Below are 18,129 nucleotides of genomic sequence, written 5' to 3' on the forward strand. Positions count from 1 at the left end.
GAGTCGCGCGCAGCTCAGCAGCAGCTACCACTCTCCCCCAAATCAACTGACATGTGGGCCCAGCAGAATAAGTCGCAGCCGATTGACGGCGGAGATCTTCGCCACCCCTTGGCTATAAGCACCACCGCAACCCTAGCACCTTCCCCTCAGCCTCAGCCTCAGCCTCCTGCCGCCGCTGCTCTCTTCTCCGGAGACCCTCCCCTCCCGAGACCAGCGAGCGCGGAGACGCCGGAGCGAACCCTCACCTGCCACTATGGTACACGCGGCGGCCCGATCCGACGGAGTCCTTCCGGCTCCGTACTTTTCTCGTTGGGTTTGGGGTTTTGATCGGTGCTGTTTTTGTGGTGGTGGCGTTGCAGGTGCTCTAGAACGACATCGACCTGCTGAACCCGCCGGCGGAGCTGGAGAAGCTCAAGCACAAGAAGAAGCGCCTCGTGCAGTCCCCCAACTCTTTCTTCATGGTACTATTCCATCGCCTAGCTGAAACCTTTGGCTCCTGTGTTGTTCATTGGCTCCTGTGTTGTTCATTCAGTAGTGTAGTGCGCCTTTTTCTTCTCGTAGAGAACACCACGATTGCGTTGTAGAGCAACCACACCTAGGCGATGACAATTACAGTACGTATATCATGTAGATGCATTCGGATATGTGTTTATTGGTATCGAAAATGTAGGAAAGTCGGTGGTAAGTGGTGACAGTGAATGCTGAAAACATAGTGAGAGTTGTTACTGGCTTCATGATATATTAGAAATCTTGATTCAAAGCTCTTTTTGTGCACCAATAATCGGTCGGAAAACTAAAGTTGCTAACTTGCAATTAGCATTGGATGCCCTTGATTAGTGTTTATTCACCCCAAGCAACATTGTCAACGGATTCAAGCTTAGCTCGCATTTGAGGGAAATTCCTGAACATTACAGCTATATTATTGTAACCTACACCAGCTTTCCTGTAGCTCTTGTCACACTGGCACTGATGATGATTTCTGTGTGATTCTTCTGTAGCCTTGTTGAACATAGTATTGAACTATTGATGTGTTTATCTTTTTGCAGGATGTCAAGTGCCAGGGCTGCTTCAGCATGTAAGATCTCTTGCCTTCTCTTTTCTTTTGGATAGAAGCTTTCTATCTATTGTCCGCCCCTTGCCTTTCCATGTTTACGCTTGGCTATGTGATCTTATGGTTGCACTATTTTTTTTGAAGTAATTGTCAATCTGTACTGCTCAGTGTTTCGAAACTAGATTATGGTGCTGCACATTGGCCAAGCATGTACACTTTTGATATTTTTGTAGCTTATTAGGGATACTAGTAATCTCCATTTTTGTTGCATGTATTAGGTGTGACACTATACTTGTCATTGGTTCCTGGTCTAGTGCTGATGTGGTTGCTTGACTGAGTATACTGTACACCTTCCTCATTGCATTCAAGTTGTGAATTTATTGAATGAATTTAGTCCCCATTGAGCTTTTATGCTAGCTTACTAATAACCATTGTCTTTGAAACTTGGACATTTGTTTTCATGCTAGTGTATTTGATTTTGATTTCAATGGGTTTGGTAGCTTGTTCGAGCAGATGCACCTGCAATATGGCCTACTGGGGATGCTATCTCCATTTCTGTTACAAATGTTTGTTGAGCACATTTTCCTTGTCACTGATCTGCAGTCATGGTAGGGTACAATGTACATTACCCTTATCATTACAGTCAAGTATTCAACTGATTTGGTTGCCGCTCCTTGAATGAGTGCAATCCTTGTTTGCCTTCTATAGTAGGCTTAATAACCCAGCTTGGACACCTGCACTTGTTTTCACGCTTAAATGTTGCCCTCATTTTCCTTGTCCTCGCATCCAACTGGATTTTGGTTGATGGTTCTTTAGCCCCCATTTGCCTTATATAGATGGATATCAGGAGCAAACCAACCTCTTCGTGCAAATCGTGCAAACTTCAATCTGAACCACCAGATCAACATCCAAGGGACATGGGGGAGTGGGTAATTTTACAATTAACCGCCCGCCTGTAATCACACTTCTGCAAATCCCCCTCTCACCCTTGCGCACCCTCTTGGATGTTGATCCGGTGGCCTAGATTGAAGTTTGCACAAAGAGGTTGGTTTACACCTGATATGTTTCCTATATAGTAAGCTTGATTATACATCTTGGACACTTGGGATGTCTGCATACTTAAACTATGTGTTGGGGCAGCTAACAATAATGTTCATATGGATGTCCTGGTTGTCCTATTCTGTTTAGGGGTTCCCCATTCACCTTGTCATTGCAACCAAATGGATTTGGCTGATGCCTTGATGGTTCTTGAATGACTGCGGTGTCCATTCTTTTTTGATAATGGTAGCTAATTAGCCTTGATGGACACTTGGACATTTGTTTTTCGGGAAAAGTCTATTTTTGGACCTTGAACTCGTCGGGTCGTCCGAAATTGAACCCCGAACTACGAAACCGGGTAACCAAGGTCCTCGAACTATCAAAACCGTCCGAAATACAACCCTAAGTACTGTAGCAAGCGGCTTCCTAGGGCTGTTTTGTGACGTGGCATCATGGGGCCACATGGCAGTACACGTCATCACACCATTCCACACTGCCAGGTGGGACCCACTCCCTCCTTTCTGCCTGCCCCTCCGCCCGCTCGCACCACCGCCCGCTCCCTCCGCCGCCGCCCGCTCCGTCGCACCGCCGCCCGCTCCCTCCTCCGCCGCCGCTGCCGCTCGCTCCCACCGCCACCGCGGGCGGGAGGGAGAGGGCGCGGTCGAGGAACCCAGCTTGCAGAGCACCCGCGCCGCCCGTTCCTTGGCCGCCGCGCTCCCAGCGCCCGCGTCGAGGACGCGGACCACGGGCGCGATTACGCCGCCGACGGAGCGGGCGGCGGTGCGAGCGGGCGGCGGTGGCGGCGGAGGAGGAAGCGGGCGGCGGTGGTGGCGGCGGGAGGTGGCTCCTTCCGTGTGGCGGCGCAACGCGCGGGAGGCGCGGCGGAGGGAGCGGGCAGTGGCGGTGGCGGAGGGAGCGGGCGGCGGCGCAACGGTGCGATGGAGCGTGCGGCGGCGGAGGGAGCGGGCGGCAGTGCGACGGAAGGAGCGGGCGTGAGGGAGACGAGGGAGGAGGCCGCGGAGGAGGCGGAGGCGGCGCGCGCAGGTGCCGCCGCTGGTGGAGAGGGAGAGGAGGTGACGGGCCCGCGCCGCTGGGGCGCGAGGTGCCGGGGCGAGGTGGCCGGGTGGGGGCGGCGGGGTGAGCTCGGCCTACGCCTCCATGGCTGAGGAAGGGAGGGAGGAGGAGGTGGCAGTGGGACCCACTTGTCATTGAGAGGGAAGAAATGAGGGAGGTGCTGACGTGGACTGACTTGTGGGCCCCGCGGGCCACGTGTGCAAAACCACCTTCAAAACAGCTTGCTACAGTGCTCGAGGGGGTGATTCGGACGGTTTTGACAGTTCGAGGGCCTAGGTTACCCGGTTTCGTAGTAGGAGGTTGAAAAACGGACTTCTGGACTAGTTCGAGGTTGTAAAATAGACTTATCCCTTGTTTTTCACACTTGACCTATATATTGTGTTCAATTGTGATTGTGATATCAATGGATTTATAGCTGTACTTAAATGCAACCTGTCCATATACCATTGCAGAATAATTTTGCCTGTCTTTTCAAAAAAAAAATGCCTGAAGTTTGTTTGTAACATAGGGGTAGGATCTGTTTCCATTTTCATTGTTTTGGCACAAGACACTGAACTGAACCCCTATACTGTGATCGCAGCACTACCGTGTTCAGCCACTCCCAGACGGTGGGGGTCTACCCTGGCTGCCAGATGGTGCTCTGCCAGCCGACAGGCGGGAAGGCCAGGCTAACCGAGGGGTGCTCCTTCCGCCGCAAGGGCGACTAAATCTTTGTGACGCAAAAGCTCTGCTGATGGAGCTGCTAGTTCCCAGGATGTAGTCTGAAAGTTTTGCGAATGGCTGCTATGTGAACCCATGCTCTTTGAATCTCTTGCTAGAAGTTACGTTGAGACACTGGTACCTTATTATATTCTACAATTGGGTAAGGAAGGTCAGACTAGCCGTGTGTCCTGGTGATATTCGGCGTCAATGAATCATTATTCCTGGTGCTGTTGGATGACCCAATCCTCTATTCTGTGTGCCTTGGTCTTGGGCCTGCTATTGCTGTGAGCCTGTGATGCCTTGTGATGATGATGGGTCACAGAAGGTAGAGTGGCGCGACATGGCTACCGGGCGCAGTTTGCTGTGCTGTATCCAAGCAATTGCTGTGCTGTATGGTGTGAGGCTCTGCCTCTGAGCATCCCCTCCTGAACCTGAAAGGGCAAAAATGCTTCTGATCGACGAGCATCGTCTCTGAATGCAATCTGCATTGGTCCCTAGCTGCTGGCGCAGCTTCGTGCCAATTCCCTTGGCTTGGCAGTGCGCGTGTGAACGCGCAGCCCCTGCCGCCGCAGGCGGCGTCTGAAACTCTGAACCGTTTAGACCTGCGGTGGCGTCGCCGCTCACGCATGGGGAGCACAAAGCCGGCGACGAGGCGACCAGACCAGCCTCTGCTCGAGCCGCGCTCGCCAAACAGTGTGCAGGAGGCCCACGGATTGGCCCTAGAATATCCCTGGGAAGGGAAGCTCTGTCTATCTCGGCGAGATTGTATATGCAGACCGTGATGACCCGATCGTAACCCCTCTGCGACTTCCTTCCTACTCTTCTAGTAAAAAGTCTATATCACCCCCTCAACTATGGGGGATGGACTACATAACACTCCAACCTATAAAACGGTCTATATCACTCCCTGAATTTTCCAAAACCGGTCAAATTACCTCCTAAAACAGTTTTAAAAAATTATAGTAAATCACAAAAAATCATAAAATGGAAAATCCAATTGTGTTAGACTCCAAATGAGTAGATCTACACAGTGAACATATAATATGATATGCTTTAGTTTTTTTTGCTGTAGCTTTAGATCTATACTTTTCTTCATAGCTGTAAAAAATATACTGAAGCATACCATATTATATATTCACTGTGTAGCTCTACTCATTTGGCGCCCAACACAATTGGATTTTTCATTTTATGATTTTTCTGTGATTTACTATAATTTTTCAAAACTATTTTACAGGATAATTTGACCGGTTTTGAAAAGTTCAGGGGGGTGATATAAACCGTTTTATAGGTTGGGGGATTATGTAGTCCATCCCCAAAAGTTGAAGGGGGTGATATAGACTTCTTTCTACTCGTCTAAGATATGACAGGCGCCTGATCATCGGCAGTTTGTTAATCCAAGAACATTGTCTAGCATATGACTACACGGCGTCATGGTTTGGGTGGACATGGGAGATTCAGAAACTCTCACCGATATACCAGGTTGTTGATCCAAATCATTAGCATTCCTAGTCGGTTCATGCGCGGATCGTTGATGAAGTGAGCGCGGTTGATTTTTGCTGCATTGATAGTTGATTAAGATGCATCGTGATTCCTTCTTTTTTTTGGCAAAATATATATTTTGATCCCTCAACTTTATACCAACGGTCAAGTTCGTCCCTCAACTTTTGTTTTGAGATCAAACTCGTCCTTGTGTTAATATTATGCTCCATAATAACATGAGATAAATATAAAACATCCAATTTATATGGTGGTTTCTTTTTGGTCTCCTCGATTTTCACAACAAACCGTTCGCTCAACTTTCCGCAATATTTTATATGGTGGTGCCTAGTTATGAAATAAGTAGTTTTACTTTCCTTGTGTTCGCAATACAATAGGTTGGATGGGTAAATTAAATTCCGCACTCCAAATTAAACACTTATAAGGGGAAGGAGCCAGGAGCAAGTTTGCATAAATCTCATGTTATTATGGAGTATAGTATCAGCATAATGATAAATGTGACTTAAAAACGAAAGTTGAAGGGCCATATTAGCCGATCTAAAAGTTGGGGGATAAATTTGACCTTCGAATAAAAGCTGAGGGACTAACATATCTATTTTATCTTCTTTATTCTCAACATCTCTGGAGGTCATCTTCTTTTAGGTGTAACAATGGAGCAAGTTTTTCTTGCCCCTTTACCTATTACTTTAGGCTATCCGGTCATTTCCCTCTTCTTTTGTTTTACCTTTAGGGATGAACTGCAACTTCATAGCAGGAGAATAGATGCAAAACTTTGTGAGCGCTACCTTTGTCCCTACTTTCTCAAGTGGGGAAGCAACCTCATCATCATCATCGATTTCCATCACACGAAGGTTCCCGGAAATTTCCAGGGTAGCTACTAGGTAGTACTGTAGTAGCTAGGGTGATCGATCATTCCTGAAAGAAGCCATCCCGTGGAAGCAAAAAGATGCGCCTCTTCTGATAAAAGAATAAGGCCATGTTTGGGTATGTTCAAAAAAAAAAGGCCATGTTTGGGCAACGGGCACAACTAAAGCGTATTCCTTTCCAAAATTTACACAGCGGTGACAGATGCAAACCTAACAAATGAACAATGCATGCAAAAGCTGAGGCATGGAGAGCTTCAACTATAATCATTTTTCCTATTTTATTCAGTACAAATTCAGGTCTTGTTTGGAACAGAGGAAAAGATCCCATGAGAGTTTCCAGGTCGATGTGTTCACTATTCTTCTCTTAGAATTTGAAGTTGTATTGCGCTTGTAACTCAGCAGCAGGTGGTAACTTCAAGTGGTATGCAGAAGATTAAAGCAAGAAACGGTGGCAAATTCACCCAGATTTTGTTCTCATGTCGGCACAATGTGTGCTCATGGCCCTGAACCTCTGAACGGGGCGCTGAGTTTGGAGTTACAAGACACATTCGTCTGGGTGCTCCTGCTACCGTTTGTTCTATGTACGCCACGGCCAACATCAGCAACTTGAAACAAATGCAACTTGATCACAGTACAAGTTGTCTTCTACCTCTGGCACTAACATAAATCTGAACATCACATCGCTTTCAAATCCACCAAAAGGTTTCACAATCTAAAGGGTAGCAATCAAATAGTAATGCCTAGTTTCAACTTGCTATTGCATATGGTTATGTCTGATGTAGACTTTTCATTGCGAACAATTGAGATTTTAGAAAGGGCAAACATGAGACATGGATGTTTGAATACTGACACCATGGGAGAGAAGTCTTCACAAGCAAATCTTCAGAGGTTACATAGCATGCAATTTCTTTGAGAAAATAAAAGTTCAGAGGAAATAATATTTGTCATTCAGTGTACAATGTACTTGATGCCTCGAGATAATCTGATAGCATGACACATAAACAATATCGATCTGCTTATGAAGAACGAACACGGAATCGAGTCGCTGGTTTTTGTATCGATTTCCAGATGATGAGCAGATGGGCCAATTTATAATGTGCAGCTGCGTACTCTAATGTGTAATCTCATGACTCCCAAGGGCATTGGATGGGCACTGCATGTGACGGGCCAAAATTCAATGATATCCATAGGAGACCAGTGAAAATAATTTACATGCTAGGCCTTTCAAAAATTTACAAGCTGAAACTATCTCCTTGGCCAGATATGGGTACTGTCTTGACTTGACCAAACGGTACCCAAGTTTCGTACTCACAAAATGTTATGCACAAAAGAAACATTGCTAGTGAGTAGACAGTAGTCAAGTACATATTTATTCATTTACAGAGGAAAAATGTTGGTCTGTATGTAAATAAATTCCTGGGGAAATTTGGTGCTCTGATTTGGACTAGTATAGGACCGGTATAATGTTGGCCGGCAGCTTGAAGCAATCATGCACATGATGGTGAGAATTATGAACATTTGTTGAACCCAGTGGTTATGTTGGTTCCAACTTCCAAATGACTATATTGAAGATTTAGTTCCTAACAAGATCTATGCTCCCCAGTAATCATTGGTTGTGACGAGTCTTGTTCATATTGGCTGCGTTCATCAGTTCAGCGCCGAGGCTGAAACCTTATTTCGTTTTTTGTATAAAGATTCCTTTATATAACAAATAAGGTAATCATTGGTTTAAAGGATTAAGGTGCATGGTTTGATAGGAAATTTCATGTTGTGGTTATGGGAAAAGCCCTTCTAGAAAAAACCACAGTGTTTTATTAGCCTCCATTGCTTAAAAGATAAAAGGATGGACTTATTTCCCCACTAGAGCAACCAGAGAAAAAAATCGACGCAAAGGAAACTAGAATTGATTCCTAACTGATTTAATGTAAAAAATAAATAAAAAATGATTAGCATGGGCTTTAAGCTTAAGTTGTTTCTACATCAGAGATTCTAGGCAACGAAAAGAATGATGAAATGGTTTCTTTGGGGGAACTCGGCCACATGGAACTGCATCTATACATTTACCCAGTCTTTGTCCTCCACATGACTGACATAGATTGCACATAAAAATTTTCAGTTAGTTAGGAGGCATGCCACTATGTTGAACTTTGTGGCAACGAAGGTGTGGCTATTGTTGTAGGCAAAGCATGCATTTTCAAATGTCAAACAAAGCGCATCAGTTTTCTTCAATAGTAATGCTGCACATGCTATAGTCCTTGCAGCGTGCATTGTTTTGTCCCAACCTTTCGAATTTTTGACACCCGTGTCCAAACCCGTAGCAAGATAAAAAAAAATGCAACGTGATTGGATTGCGTAGCTAATAAACAGATTACTACGTAAGCAGATTACTTGAAAATATAAGACTAGAGTCTACATGTCGTAGCACTCACTAGCCATATATACTGTCCCATCAGGATACCAATAGCGATATGGTATAGCGTGGCTAGCTAGCACGAAAACTCGTCTAAAATAGCGGATGAGCAGAAAATTCAGACGGACCCATCTTGGGTGCCAAGAGCCGATTGGGAACCTACAGCTAGAAGACCCATGGCCGACCCATCCCAACCCGGCCGCACGAGGGCTGGGCTGGGTCACTCGTTTTTTTAGAGCAAGTATTATGATAGGCTAAAAGTAGGCTAAATATTGAGATGGAGGAGAGAGAAGGGGGAGAGAGAGAGGGAAAATGGGCTGTTAGCTTACTGCCCAATTTCGACACAAGAATCAAAATATTTTATAAAATAGACAAGTGGATTATATATTTATGGTGGAGAACTAAACCATTATATAAGTGGGCTGAGAAATGAGCTGCAAAAGTTATTGCAGCCAACACATTAGCCTTGCTCTTATAAAATCCGCCGGCCGTCGTCCATCACCGTTCCCGGAGCGAACCCCATTCACCACCTGACTCCCTTCTCCCCTCCTCGATTGCAACCACAGGCCGGCTCGAGGTGCCGCCCAGTTCAAGTGCTCACCGGCGCTCGCATTCTTTACTTGCACTGCCCACTAGTCGCAGCGGCTTGGCTCGGCGCGATTCTTTAGTAGCTTAGCTTAATTTTTATTCTTGTTTTGTCTCTGGTTCGGAGGAAAGAATAGTGGCCTTGTCTCGCCGGCCGGTTGGGCGGTGCAGGTGCGTTAATGGCGGTTGACCGCACCGCACCCTTCTCCCCCTCGCGCCTTTTAAATCTGGCGGGAAGCGCCCGTGGCGACACGACCCGCGGGAGCCACTGAAAAAGCTTCTGTTCTTGATCCGCCCTCTCTTCTAGTGTTCTTGTTCTTGATCCGTTCGTCCACCTTCAGAACCATCACGAGCAACCTCGCCCGTCTTTTCCATTCCAAGGTGATTGCTCGCTCGCTCTTGCCACCCTTCCTTCCTTCGGCGTGCATGAACACGAGGTTCCGTGCCGTCTTCCTCCTCGCAAGGCTCTCGGATTGAATTGCTTGCTCTGGTTGTTGCAGGTTGCAGCGGTGTAATGGCGCCGGGGGAGAAGAAGATCCTGGTGGCGAGGAAGGGCCGGCTGCGGCAGCGCTACGACGGCGAGCACCGCCTCGTGGCCGGGTGCGTGCCGTACCGCATGGGCGCCGACGGCCACCCCGAGCTGCTCATGGTCTCCACGCCCAACAGGGACGACCTCGTCTTCCCCAAGGTAACTGACCAGACCATCCAAGCTAACACACGACGGGTTCTCAGGTCATCAGCAGCCCACCTTGACGTACGGATCGCCTTCTTCCTCCTCTGGCAGGGCGGGTGGGAGGACGACGAGGACGTGCACGAGGCGGCGTGCCGCGAGGCGCTGGAGGAGGCCGGCGTCAAGGGCGCCATCAACGTAAGCATCCTGACCCTGAATTCTCTCTAATTCAGACAGTAGATAAGGCCATGCCAAAGCGTACTGGATCACGTTCCCAGCCGTCTAGAGGCTGCTCATGGCTTGTGTTCATTCGTCGCCATGCGAGCTAGCTAGCTCTCTCGACACCCTGAAAACAAAAGCGCACCCCTGACGGCGACGGGCTCCTGCTGCCCGCGCCGTTACGTGGGCGAATGTGATCCTAGCAACCAACCTGCTGCTGACTAGTTGCCAGATTATCCAACATCAACATCCTATTAAAATTTTCACTTGATGAAAGCTCAGGTCGCAGCTTTGTTTGCCCGTCGTCTCTAGTTATAGCTGAACCGGCTTCCTACTAAAGATGATAAAAAAAGAGAAAACTAGTAGCTGAATTGATGACCTTCAGAGACAGGTACACCGGAATAAGCCGACAGTAAGAACACTCGAACACGACAGCGACTCGATGCTCGATGGGGAAAGCGACAGGGAAATTTCCCTATTGACAAGGTTGCCATGGTGGATCATTTTTAGCCGTAAGCTACAGGAGAGGAGAGACGACTTGGCCGTTGACTTGCTGATGGATAAAAACGGTTTCTGAATGTATATACACAGTTCGAGATAAGCACGGCAATTGCGCAATGGCATGCTGTTTACAGTATTTTACAGCCTTGTCATCGAGTTGGGAAGCCCAGATTGTGATTTGTGGATGATTGGTTTGCTTTGTAGTTCACTCGGCTTTGGCTATGGCTGGCTCGTCGTCAGAACACTGTCTCTTGGGACAGTTTCTTCAGAGATCTGGGCTGGTCAAGGCCAACAGCCTTTTCTACTTCACCATTTTATCCCTTGTTTATTCTACATCCATGGCCGGCAAGTACGCATGTGCCATGTCCCCTGCTTGGCAAACACCAGTCCACAATCCATGGTCTCCTATTTATTTGTGATATGTGTGGGTGTTTTTTTTACTTGGGTGTTCTTGTATGAATCATTTGTCTAGTTTATATACTTCTTTAGACGAACATTTGCATTTCGTTTAGCAAAACTTCGTCTAAAGACAATTTATGATTGTACAACTGCCAAATATACTGGCCGTGTTTGGTTTGGGGTGTAAACGTTTTCGCAAAAAAATTTGGCCTTTTGACCACTAATTTAGAGTATTAAATAAAGTCTAATTACAAAATCATCTCCACAACCCCCGTGTAAATCACGAGACGAATCTAATGAGGCTTTTGACAGTGTGATTAGCGGATGGTCACTGTAGCGAATGATCAATTAATTATCGTCATTAGATTCGTCTTGAAAAGTTACACTCATTTTTGGTTTTGCAAATAGACTTCATTTAGTGTTTCATGCCAGTTTCTCTTCTCGGGAAACGTGCAGTAAAAATCACCAAACACCGCCACTGCTGAAATTAAGGCTGGAAAGTTCAACCGAACAAGTCACTGCTGAACAAACACTACCTGCAACATTTGTGTTTTTCAGAGAACCGCGCTGGGGATGTGGGTGTTCCGGAGCAAGAGCAGCCCGGTGAGCGGCGACAGCCCCCGGGGCGCCTGCAAGGGCTACATCTTCGCGCTGGAGGTCGCCGAGGAGCTCGAGCAATGGCCGGAGCAGGACACGCACGGCAGGCAGTGGGTGAGTAACCAACCAAACCCATCGTCGATCGTCTCAAAAATGTCCCATCACTGTTCATTCGTCATCTGCTTCCCATTGCCAGAGCTAGTTCAGAGTTCTAATAGCCTCCTGGCAAATCGATCGCAACAGGTCTCTCCGGCGGACGCGTACCGCCTGTGCCGGTACGACTGGATGCGCGAGGCGCTGTCGGCGCTGCTGGACCGGCTGGCGGAGGCGAAGCCCGCCGCGCCGGAGCTGGATGGCCACGGCGGCGTGTACAAGATGGTGAAGGAGGCCGCTGCCACCGCCGACCGAGCGGTGGCTCTCTGCTAGCTGATCGCAATGTCAGTGTCTAATAGCAATCAGAAACCGTCTGAACTCTGAAGAATCTATGATTCCCGCATGGTTTTGAGGTTGTTGGTGTACTGTACCCAGTTAGTGCTCTCCTCCATGTGCATCTGCCCCTGCAACTTCTTCCTGCTGATGACGGTTTCCTGAATGTAATCTTCGTCGACTTGGAGCGCCTGTCATGGCCGTTTCCTGAAGCTCGGTATCGGCCGGCTGTTGTTCGTCTGAATGCTCTGACTCGTATGGAGAGATGGAAATTCTTGTGAGCTTGTATGATCAATAGCGTCTGTTGCAGAATTTCACTAGTAGGGTTACAAGTGTTCACATGTAAAAGTTTGGATTGTTTTTTTGTCCTGAGACCTAATATGTTCACCTGTAGGATGTTCAAATACTTGTATTGAAAGTAGATTTTTTTAGTAAACATTTGGATCTAATATGGAATTAGTATCAACTAGTATTTCGAAAAATAAACTACCTTAATAAACAATAAAAATAGCTAACAAGACGTCTTTATGGTAGACATGCGTTTGTCCTTTTCATAGTTAGCTCCAGTACTTTGTAAACAAACTGAATCTTCACCATAGGACCAAAAGAGGTACCAATCAAGCCGATTGAGAGTTATACTCTGGGCTGGGCTGTTCCTAGTGCCACGTACTCCGATCCTGAAGCCCAATATATAGAAAGATGTTATGATATTGAAGAAATTATATTTGTTTTGTACATGCATGATATCATAGTAGATGCTTAGGTTTCAGTGAACTGTTCTCTTATCACAACAGATTCACAATATAGATCGATTTGTCTACTTAATGTGAGCTTCAAGATTTTTACAAAAGTGGCAACAATCAGTATCAACTTGGTTGCAGATCACCTAATTAGTCATACACAGACAACTTTTATGCAAGGTCGAAACATTCTAGAAGGGGTTGTGATCTTACATAAAACGGTACACGAATTACACCGAAAGAACTAGAGTGGGGTAATCTTTAAAATAGATTTTGAAAATGCATACGACAAAGTGAGGTGGAACTTTCTAGTGCAGACGCTTTGGTTGAAAGACTTTTCACACAAGTGGATTGAGTGGATTAATGTCAATGATGAAGTATATCCTTATTTTCAAACAAGGAAGGGACTTAGACTAGGAGACCCACTTTCACCCATCCTGTTTAATATAGTAGCCGATATGCTAACAATGTTTATCAACAGAGTAAAAGCAGCGGATCAGTTGAGTAGTGTGGTGCCCCATCTTATAGACGGCGGTCTCTCCATACTACAATATGCTGATAATACGATCCTTTTTTTGGACCATAACTTGGAGCATGCTCATAACATGAAGATGTTCTTTGTGCGTTTGAGCAGCTATCAGGTCTAAAAATCAATTTCCATAAGAGCAAAATCTTCTGTTTTGGTAAAGCAAAGAATTTTGAAAGTCAGTACACAGAACTATTTGGATGTAATCCAGGCACTTTTCCAATTTGTTATTTAGGCATTCCGATCCACTATAGGAAATTGCCTAATAACGATTGGATGAAGATCCAAGAATGGTTTGAAAAATGACTTAGTAGCTGGAAAGGCAAAAATCTTTCTATTGGAGGTCGCTTAACACTTATCAACTCTATTCTTAGAAGTTTACCCATGTACATGATGTCCTTCTTCGAAATCCCAAAAGGGGTTCGCAAAAAGTTGGATTACTTTCGCTCTAGCTTTTTTTTTTTTGGCAAAGTGACGAAATCAAATGAAAATATCGGCTATCAAAATGGGATATCATGTGTCAACCGAAGGATCAAGGGGGACTAGGGATACATAATCTAGAATTAAAAAATATAGTCTTGCTCAGTAAGTGGCTATATCGTCTGTTAACAACACATGATACATGGCGGCAGATCATACGTAATAAATATCTAGGGACTAAGCCACTAGTGTAAGTCCAATGGAAAAGCGGAGATTCGCATTTTTGGGCAAGTTTAATGAAGGTCAAATGAGACTTCTTAAGATTTGGAACCTTCATAATAAATGATGGGTCTCAAATAAGATTCTGGGAAGATATATGGTTAGGTAATAGATCTTTACGATACCAATACCCTCAACTATATAATATAGTTAGAAAAAAAAACAAGATACAGTAGCTGAGGTACTACATACACAGATTCCAAATCTATCTTGGCGTAGAGATCTCATTGGCAACAAGTTGGCGATGTGGAACAATCTTGCCTCACGTCTGCCAACGGTGGAACTAAGCCAAAAGAGATGATTTCAAATGAAATTTAGACCAACAAGGTGTTTTTACAGTAAAATCACATTATCCGAGACTAATCCATCAAGACATTCCTAACCTAAGCAAGAGAATTTGGAAACTGAAAACCCCACTCAAGATAATTTTTTTTATTTTTACAAAAGATAATCTAGCTAAACAAAACTGGCAAGGAAACAATAGTGCTGCTTCTGTCGTGAAAATGAAACGATACAACATCTATTTTTTGACTGCCGATTCACACGAATGGCATGGCTTCGGTCTATGCGGCCTGAGGCATAAGCAAACCTCGCAACGTGCCCAATATGTTTGGGAGCTGGTTAAATGGATTATCAAAAAATTGTAAACCACTAGTTCTTGTGGGCGCGGCAGTCTTGTGTTAGTCCGTTTGGCTCTGCAGAAATGCAGTGGTTTTTGATAACAAACAATCTTCCTTTTTGCAAGCTATCTTCTCGACTACACACTGGCTTCGTACGTGGGCTATCCTTCAGCAGCATACTTCACAGGATATTCTTGTAGCGGCATCTCTTTTTTTGGCACAGGTGACCAATGATTTTTTTACCGGGACACATGGGTGGCGGTCTAGTCTTAGGATCGACAGTCATTAGTGTGTCGAGATTCTTATCAAACTTCTGTAGGCTGTGTGCACTTTCTACATAGGCCGGAAAATTTTCAAGATGATGTATCAGCTCCTCGATTTATCCTTCTTGAAATCAATAAAGTTTTCCTTTTCCAAAAAAAATCACATAGAGTAAGGTTTTAAAGCTAAAAATTTAAAAAGTATATATCATTATTCACTTAAGCGGCTGATTTTAGCATGTGCAGATGCACGGGTTCATGGGCTAATTGTCCTCAAATTGGCATCGTGTATCTGTTCTCATAGACATGGTCCTGGGCTTCATGGTACATGGTAGCTTGGTCGGCCTGTCCATCTTGGAGCCGAAAGGTGGAAACTTTTCGCCATTTGAACTTGAAAAAAAAAAGTATCTCCCTGAATATTAATGTGGAAGGACTGTGTATGAGCATTGTGCGGCAGAGAAAGTTGGTCTTCATGATCGCTCTATGTCATTGTATTGATGCAATATGTACATTTGAGTTTGGTCCTTTGGATTTTCGAAGATTTCAGGCAATCAATTCAAGGAAGTCAAATTCAGCAAAGGTGCATGCAGGTGTCAAGGCTGGAGTTATCTGCCCTTCATAATAATGCAGGCACAAACTTTTCCTCTCCTAGGTATATGAAAGAAACGGAACATCCATACGTATACTTCATCTTTTTAAAATTATATTATTGCTGGCACAAGCTTCTTGGGGTGGTTTTGTGTTTTTTTAAAGAAAAGCTAGTCACCTAGTAATAACAGGAAACAGCGCCCCTGTCGCTTCAGTTGCGCTTTAGATATGTTACATTTCAGAGGGCTAGCCCAGGTTGCCCACAGACGCAGCAGCGAAGCCGAACATACCAGTTCAACTCATTGTTTTTGGATGGCACCATATGCCATTGGCATGATCCAGAGCTTTAGAACAAGATAAGGTGCAGACTGATGACCGTCGCACATGCATGTCAGCTGAAAACTGTGTTCAGTTTTCCTCTGGTATCATTTTCTCATGTTCTGAATTGAGCTTTGAGATTGCTATAGCCTCCAGACTTTTCACAAGCCTAAGTTCTGGAAAGGTACATATATACTAGAACCTAGCAAAACCTTCAGATTGCCATAGCCTCCAGACTTTTCATAAGCCTAAGTTCTGGAAAGGTATACACTAAACCTAAAGTTTGTCTGTTTCTGTTCCATTTTTTTTTAAGATGAAGAAGAGAAATTTGCCTTTTTTTTCCATGAACATATGGACAGTATAACCATCCAGGGGAGGCAATATTGACTTGGCCTCAAGTTAGTTCATGGTTCATGCTATCATGAAAAGAAAATGAGTTACGCTTCTATATCTTTCATAATGGGGGTACATGCACATGGCTGACTGGCCAATAGTATTGAACTTATACTTTGGTCGTGAATCCTATAATAGATAGCTTTGCTTTGCTCCAAGCTTAACAATAGTAGGTCGCAAGTGGCAGGATGCGTTGTTCAAGCTAATAGAGCTAGTGGATATGCCTATTCTCTGTGGAATCCAAGATTTTGGCAACTCAGGGATGCAGTTACTCCTAAATTCTAATCAAGTCCAAATCTGCAATAGACAATCTCAATCGAAAAAGAATTAAAGCACATACATATAACTCAAATAGTAGGTACGAGCGCAACATGGTACAAATTTAAAGCGCATGTGTTTCTTATAGTTTTGTTTCTTACCAAATGAATAAGAAGGATGATTTTTTTTAAAAAAAATCTGGAGACGATCAGAAGGTGAAAATGATATTTACATGCTTTGGGAGGACAGTGGGTTCTTGTTATGCTAATCTCTATCTTGAAACAATGCAATACCCCACCAAATTAAATATAAAAGTGGATAATAAGAGATAATATGAAAGAATCCTAGCAGAGTTTAAGAAAGTGGTATGGTGAAATGGACATATAACAGGCCTCAGTGGTAGAAGTTGAACTTTTGCACCACCCTTAGCCGCACCATGATTAGCCATCTCTTGATTAATATTTACTTTTTCACTTGCATGCCATATTTTTTATTACAACATAACCAACCAGTACTAAACTTTGACTTTCAGGATCTAATGCTCGGGGATACATTGCATTCTGCTCTTTTCCAGTCCCCAATGCTTGTTGAAGAAGTGCAGGGGTCCGAAGTGATCAAGTGAAACTTTTTACTGGTACATGGAACCTTGGTTCCATGCATGTGTGCTGCATTTTGTGCAACAGTCAAGTGCTTGGTTTGTTTAACAAATAACATGCAGTGCATGCATGAGACTGTACTGTCTGAACAGCTACCTTTTAGAGTATGTCACCAAGGCTCTTCAGAGAAACAGGTTTGTTGAGATTTGAGAACAGGCTGCATCAGCTCCAAATCTTTTCACTTGAGCACATGATTTTATTCGTCCTAGCTTCTTGTTTGTTGCTGTTGGGAGAATGTGTCCGAAAGTAATAATGCTCCATTCTATTTGTTATGCTTCTGCCTTTAGGTCTGAGGAAGCATCGGCGAAGTCACGTAAGGATACCTTGTGAGAAAAAGTAGCCCCAAGGATAGAGTTACTTGTAGGGTAGTTTGGATTCTGTCGAAGTTATTCAGTCATAATACATTACTAGAATACTAGGTCGACTTGTAGACTTGGGAACATCAGTTACTACATCGCATCCCCTTTTGTCGCTAATAATACTCCTTGTTGGTTTTTTTGTGGTTAATTAAGAGCAGTGTTTCTGCAATGCCAAATGGATGATATGAAATTGTAAATCAAAATGATTTTCTCTAGATACCATACAGAAGGTAGATAAATATCTAACTTTAACCAGTTCTTGTTCGCTATATTTATTCTGGAACTTAAATAGTACTAGTCTTCGGTTTCAGCAGCAACAGATGAAATCAATGAAAGTAGACTGAATATTGTATGAAATGCACGGTTATGTCAAAATCTCTGTCAACACCATATGTCCATACACTAAAGGATTCCCCTAATTTGCCGTGTGCCGTGTGCCTTTTTTCGGTTTGCCGTGTGCTGTTCTGGCCCACGGGAAAAGAAGTGGCGTGACGGCCCTCGTCAATGGCCGCTTTGCCATATGCCTGATCTCGTGGGACACGGCAAACAAGGTATATATACCGTGTGCATGTCTGGGCACGGCAAAGCCTAGTGTGCTAGCTATTTGCCGTGTACCAAACATGTGACGTGTGTGTTTTAGACACGCACATGATAAATGATTAATTTGCCGTGTGTTG

The 18,129-nt window shown here is 44.7% G+C and overlaps 2 protein-coding genes across 2 annotated transcripts; both read left to right on the plus strand.

Annotated features, from left to right (window-relative positions):
• The first annotated feature begins 51 nt into the window (after nt 1-51).
• On the plus strand, nt 52-4,108 carry LOC120681079. Its single transcript, XM_039962623.1, has 4 exons — nt 52-256; nt 360-461; nt 1,047-1,075; nt 3,744-4,108. The coding sequence occupies exons 1-4, from the start codon at nt 52-54 to the stop codon at nt 3,921-3,923; spliced, it is 516 nt and encodes a 171-aa protein (XP_039818557.1). The 3' UTR covers nt 3,924-4,108.
• A 4,994-nt stretch (nt 4,109-9,102) lies between these two features.
• On the plus strand, nt 9,103-12,407 carry LOC120682609 (nudix hydrolase 13, mitochondrial-like). Its single transcript, XM_039964579.1, has 5 exons — nt 9,103-9,604; nt 9,724-9,911; nt 10,008-10,091; nt 11,571-11,723; nt 11,853-12,407. Exons 2-5 carry the CDS (start codon nt 9,738-9,740, stop codon nt 12,033-12,035), a joined length of 594 nt encoding a protein of 197 aa, XP_039820513.1. The 5' UTR covers nt 9,103-9,604; nt 9,724-9,737; the 3' UTR covers nt 12,036-12,407.
• Nucleotides 12,408-18,129: the final 5,722 nt, after the last annotated feature.

The sequence above is a fragment of the Panicum virgatum genome, chromosome 7N (genome assembly GCF_016808335.1).
Source record: "Panicum virgatum strain AP13 chromosome 7N, P.virgatum_v5, whole genome shotgun sequence".
Classification (NCBI taxonomy): domain Eukaryota; kingdom Viridiplantae; phylum Streptophyta; class Magnoliopsida; order Poales; family Poaceae; genus Panicum; species Panicum virgatum.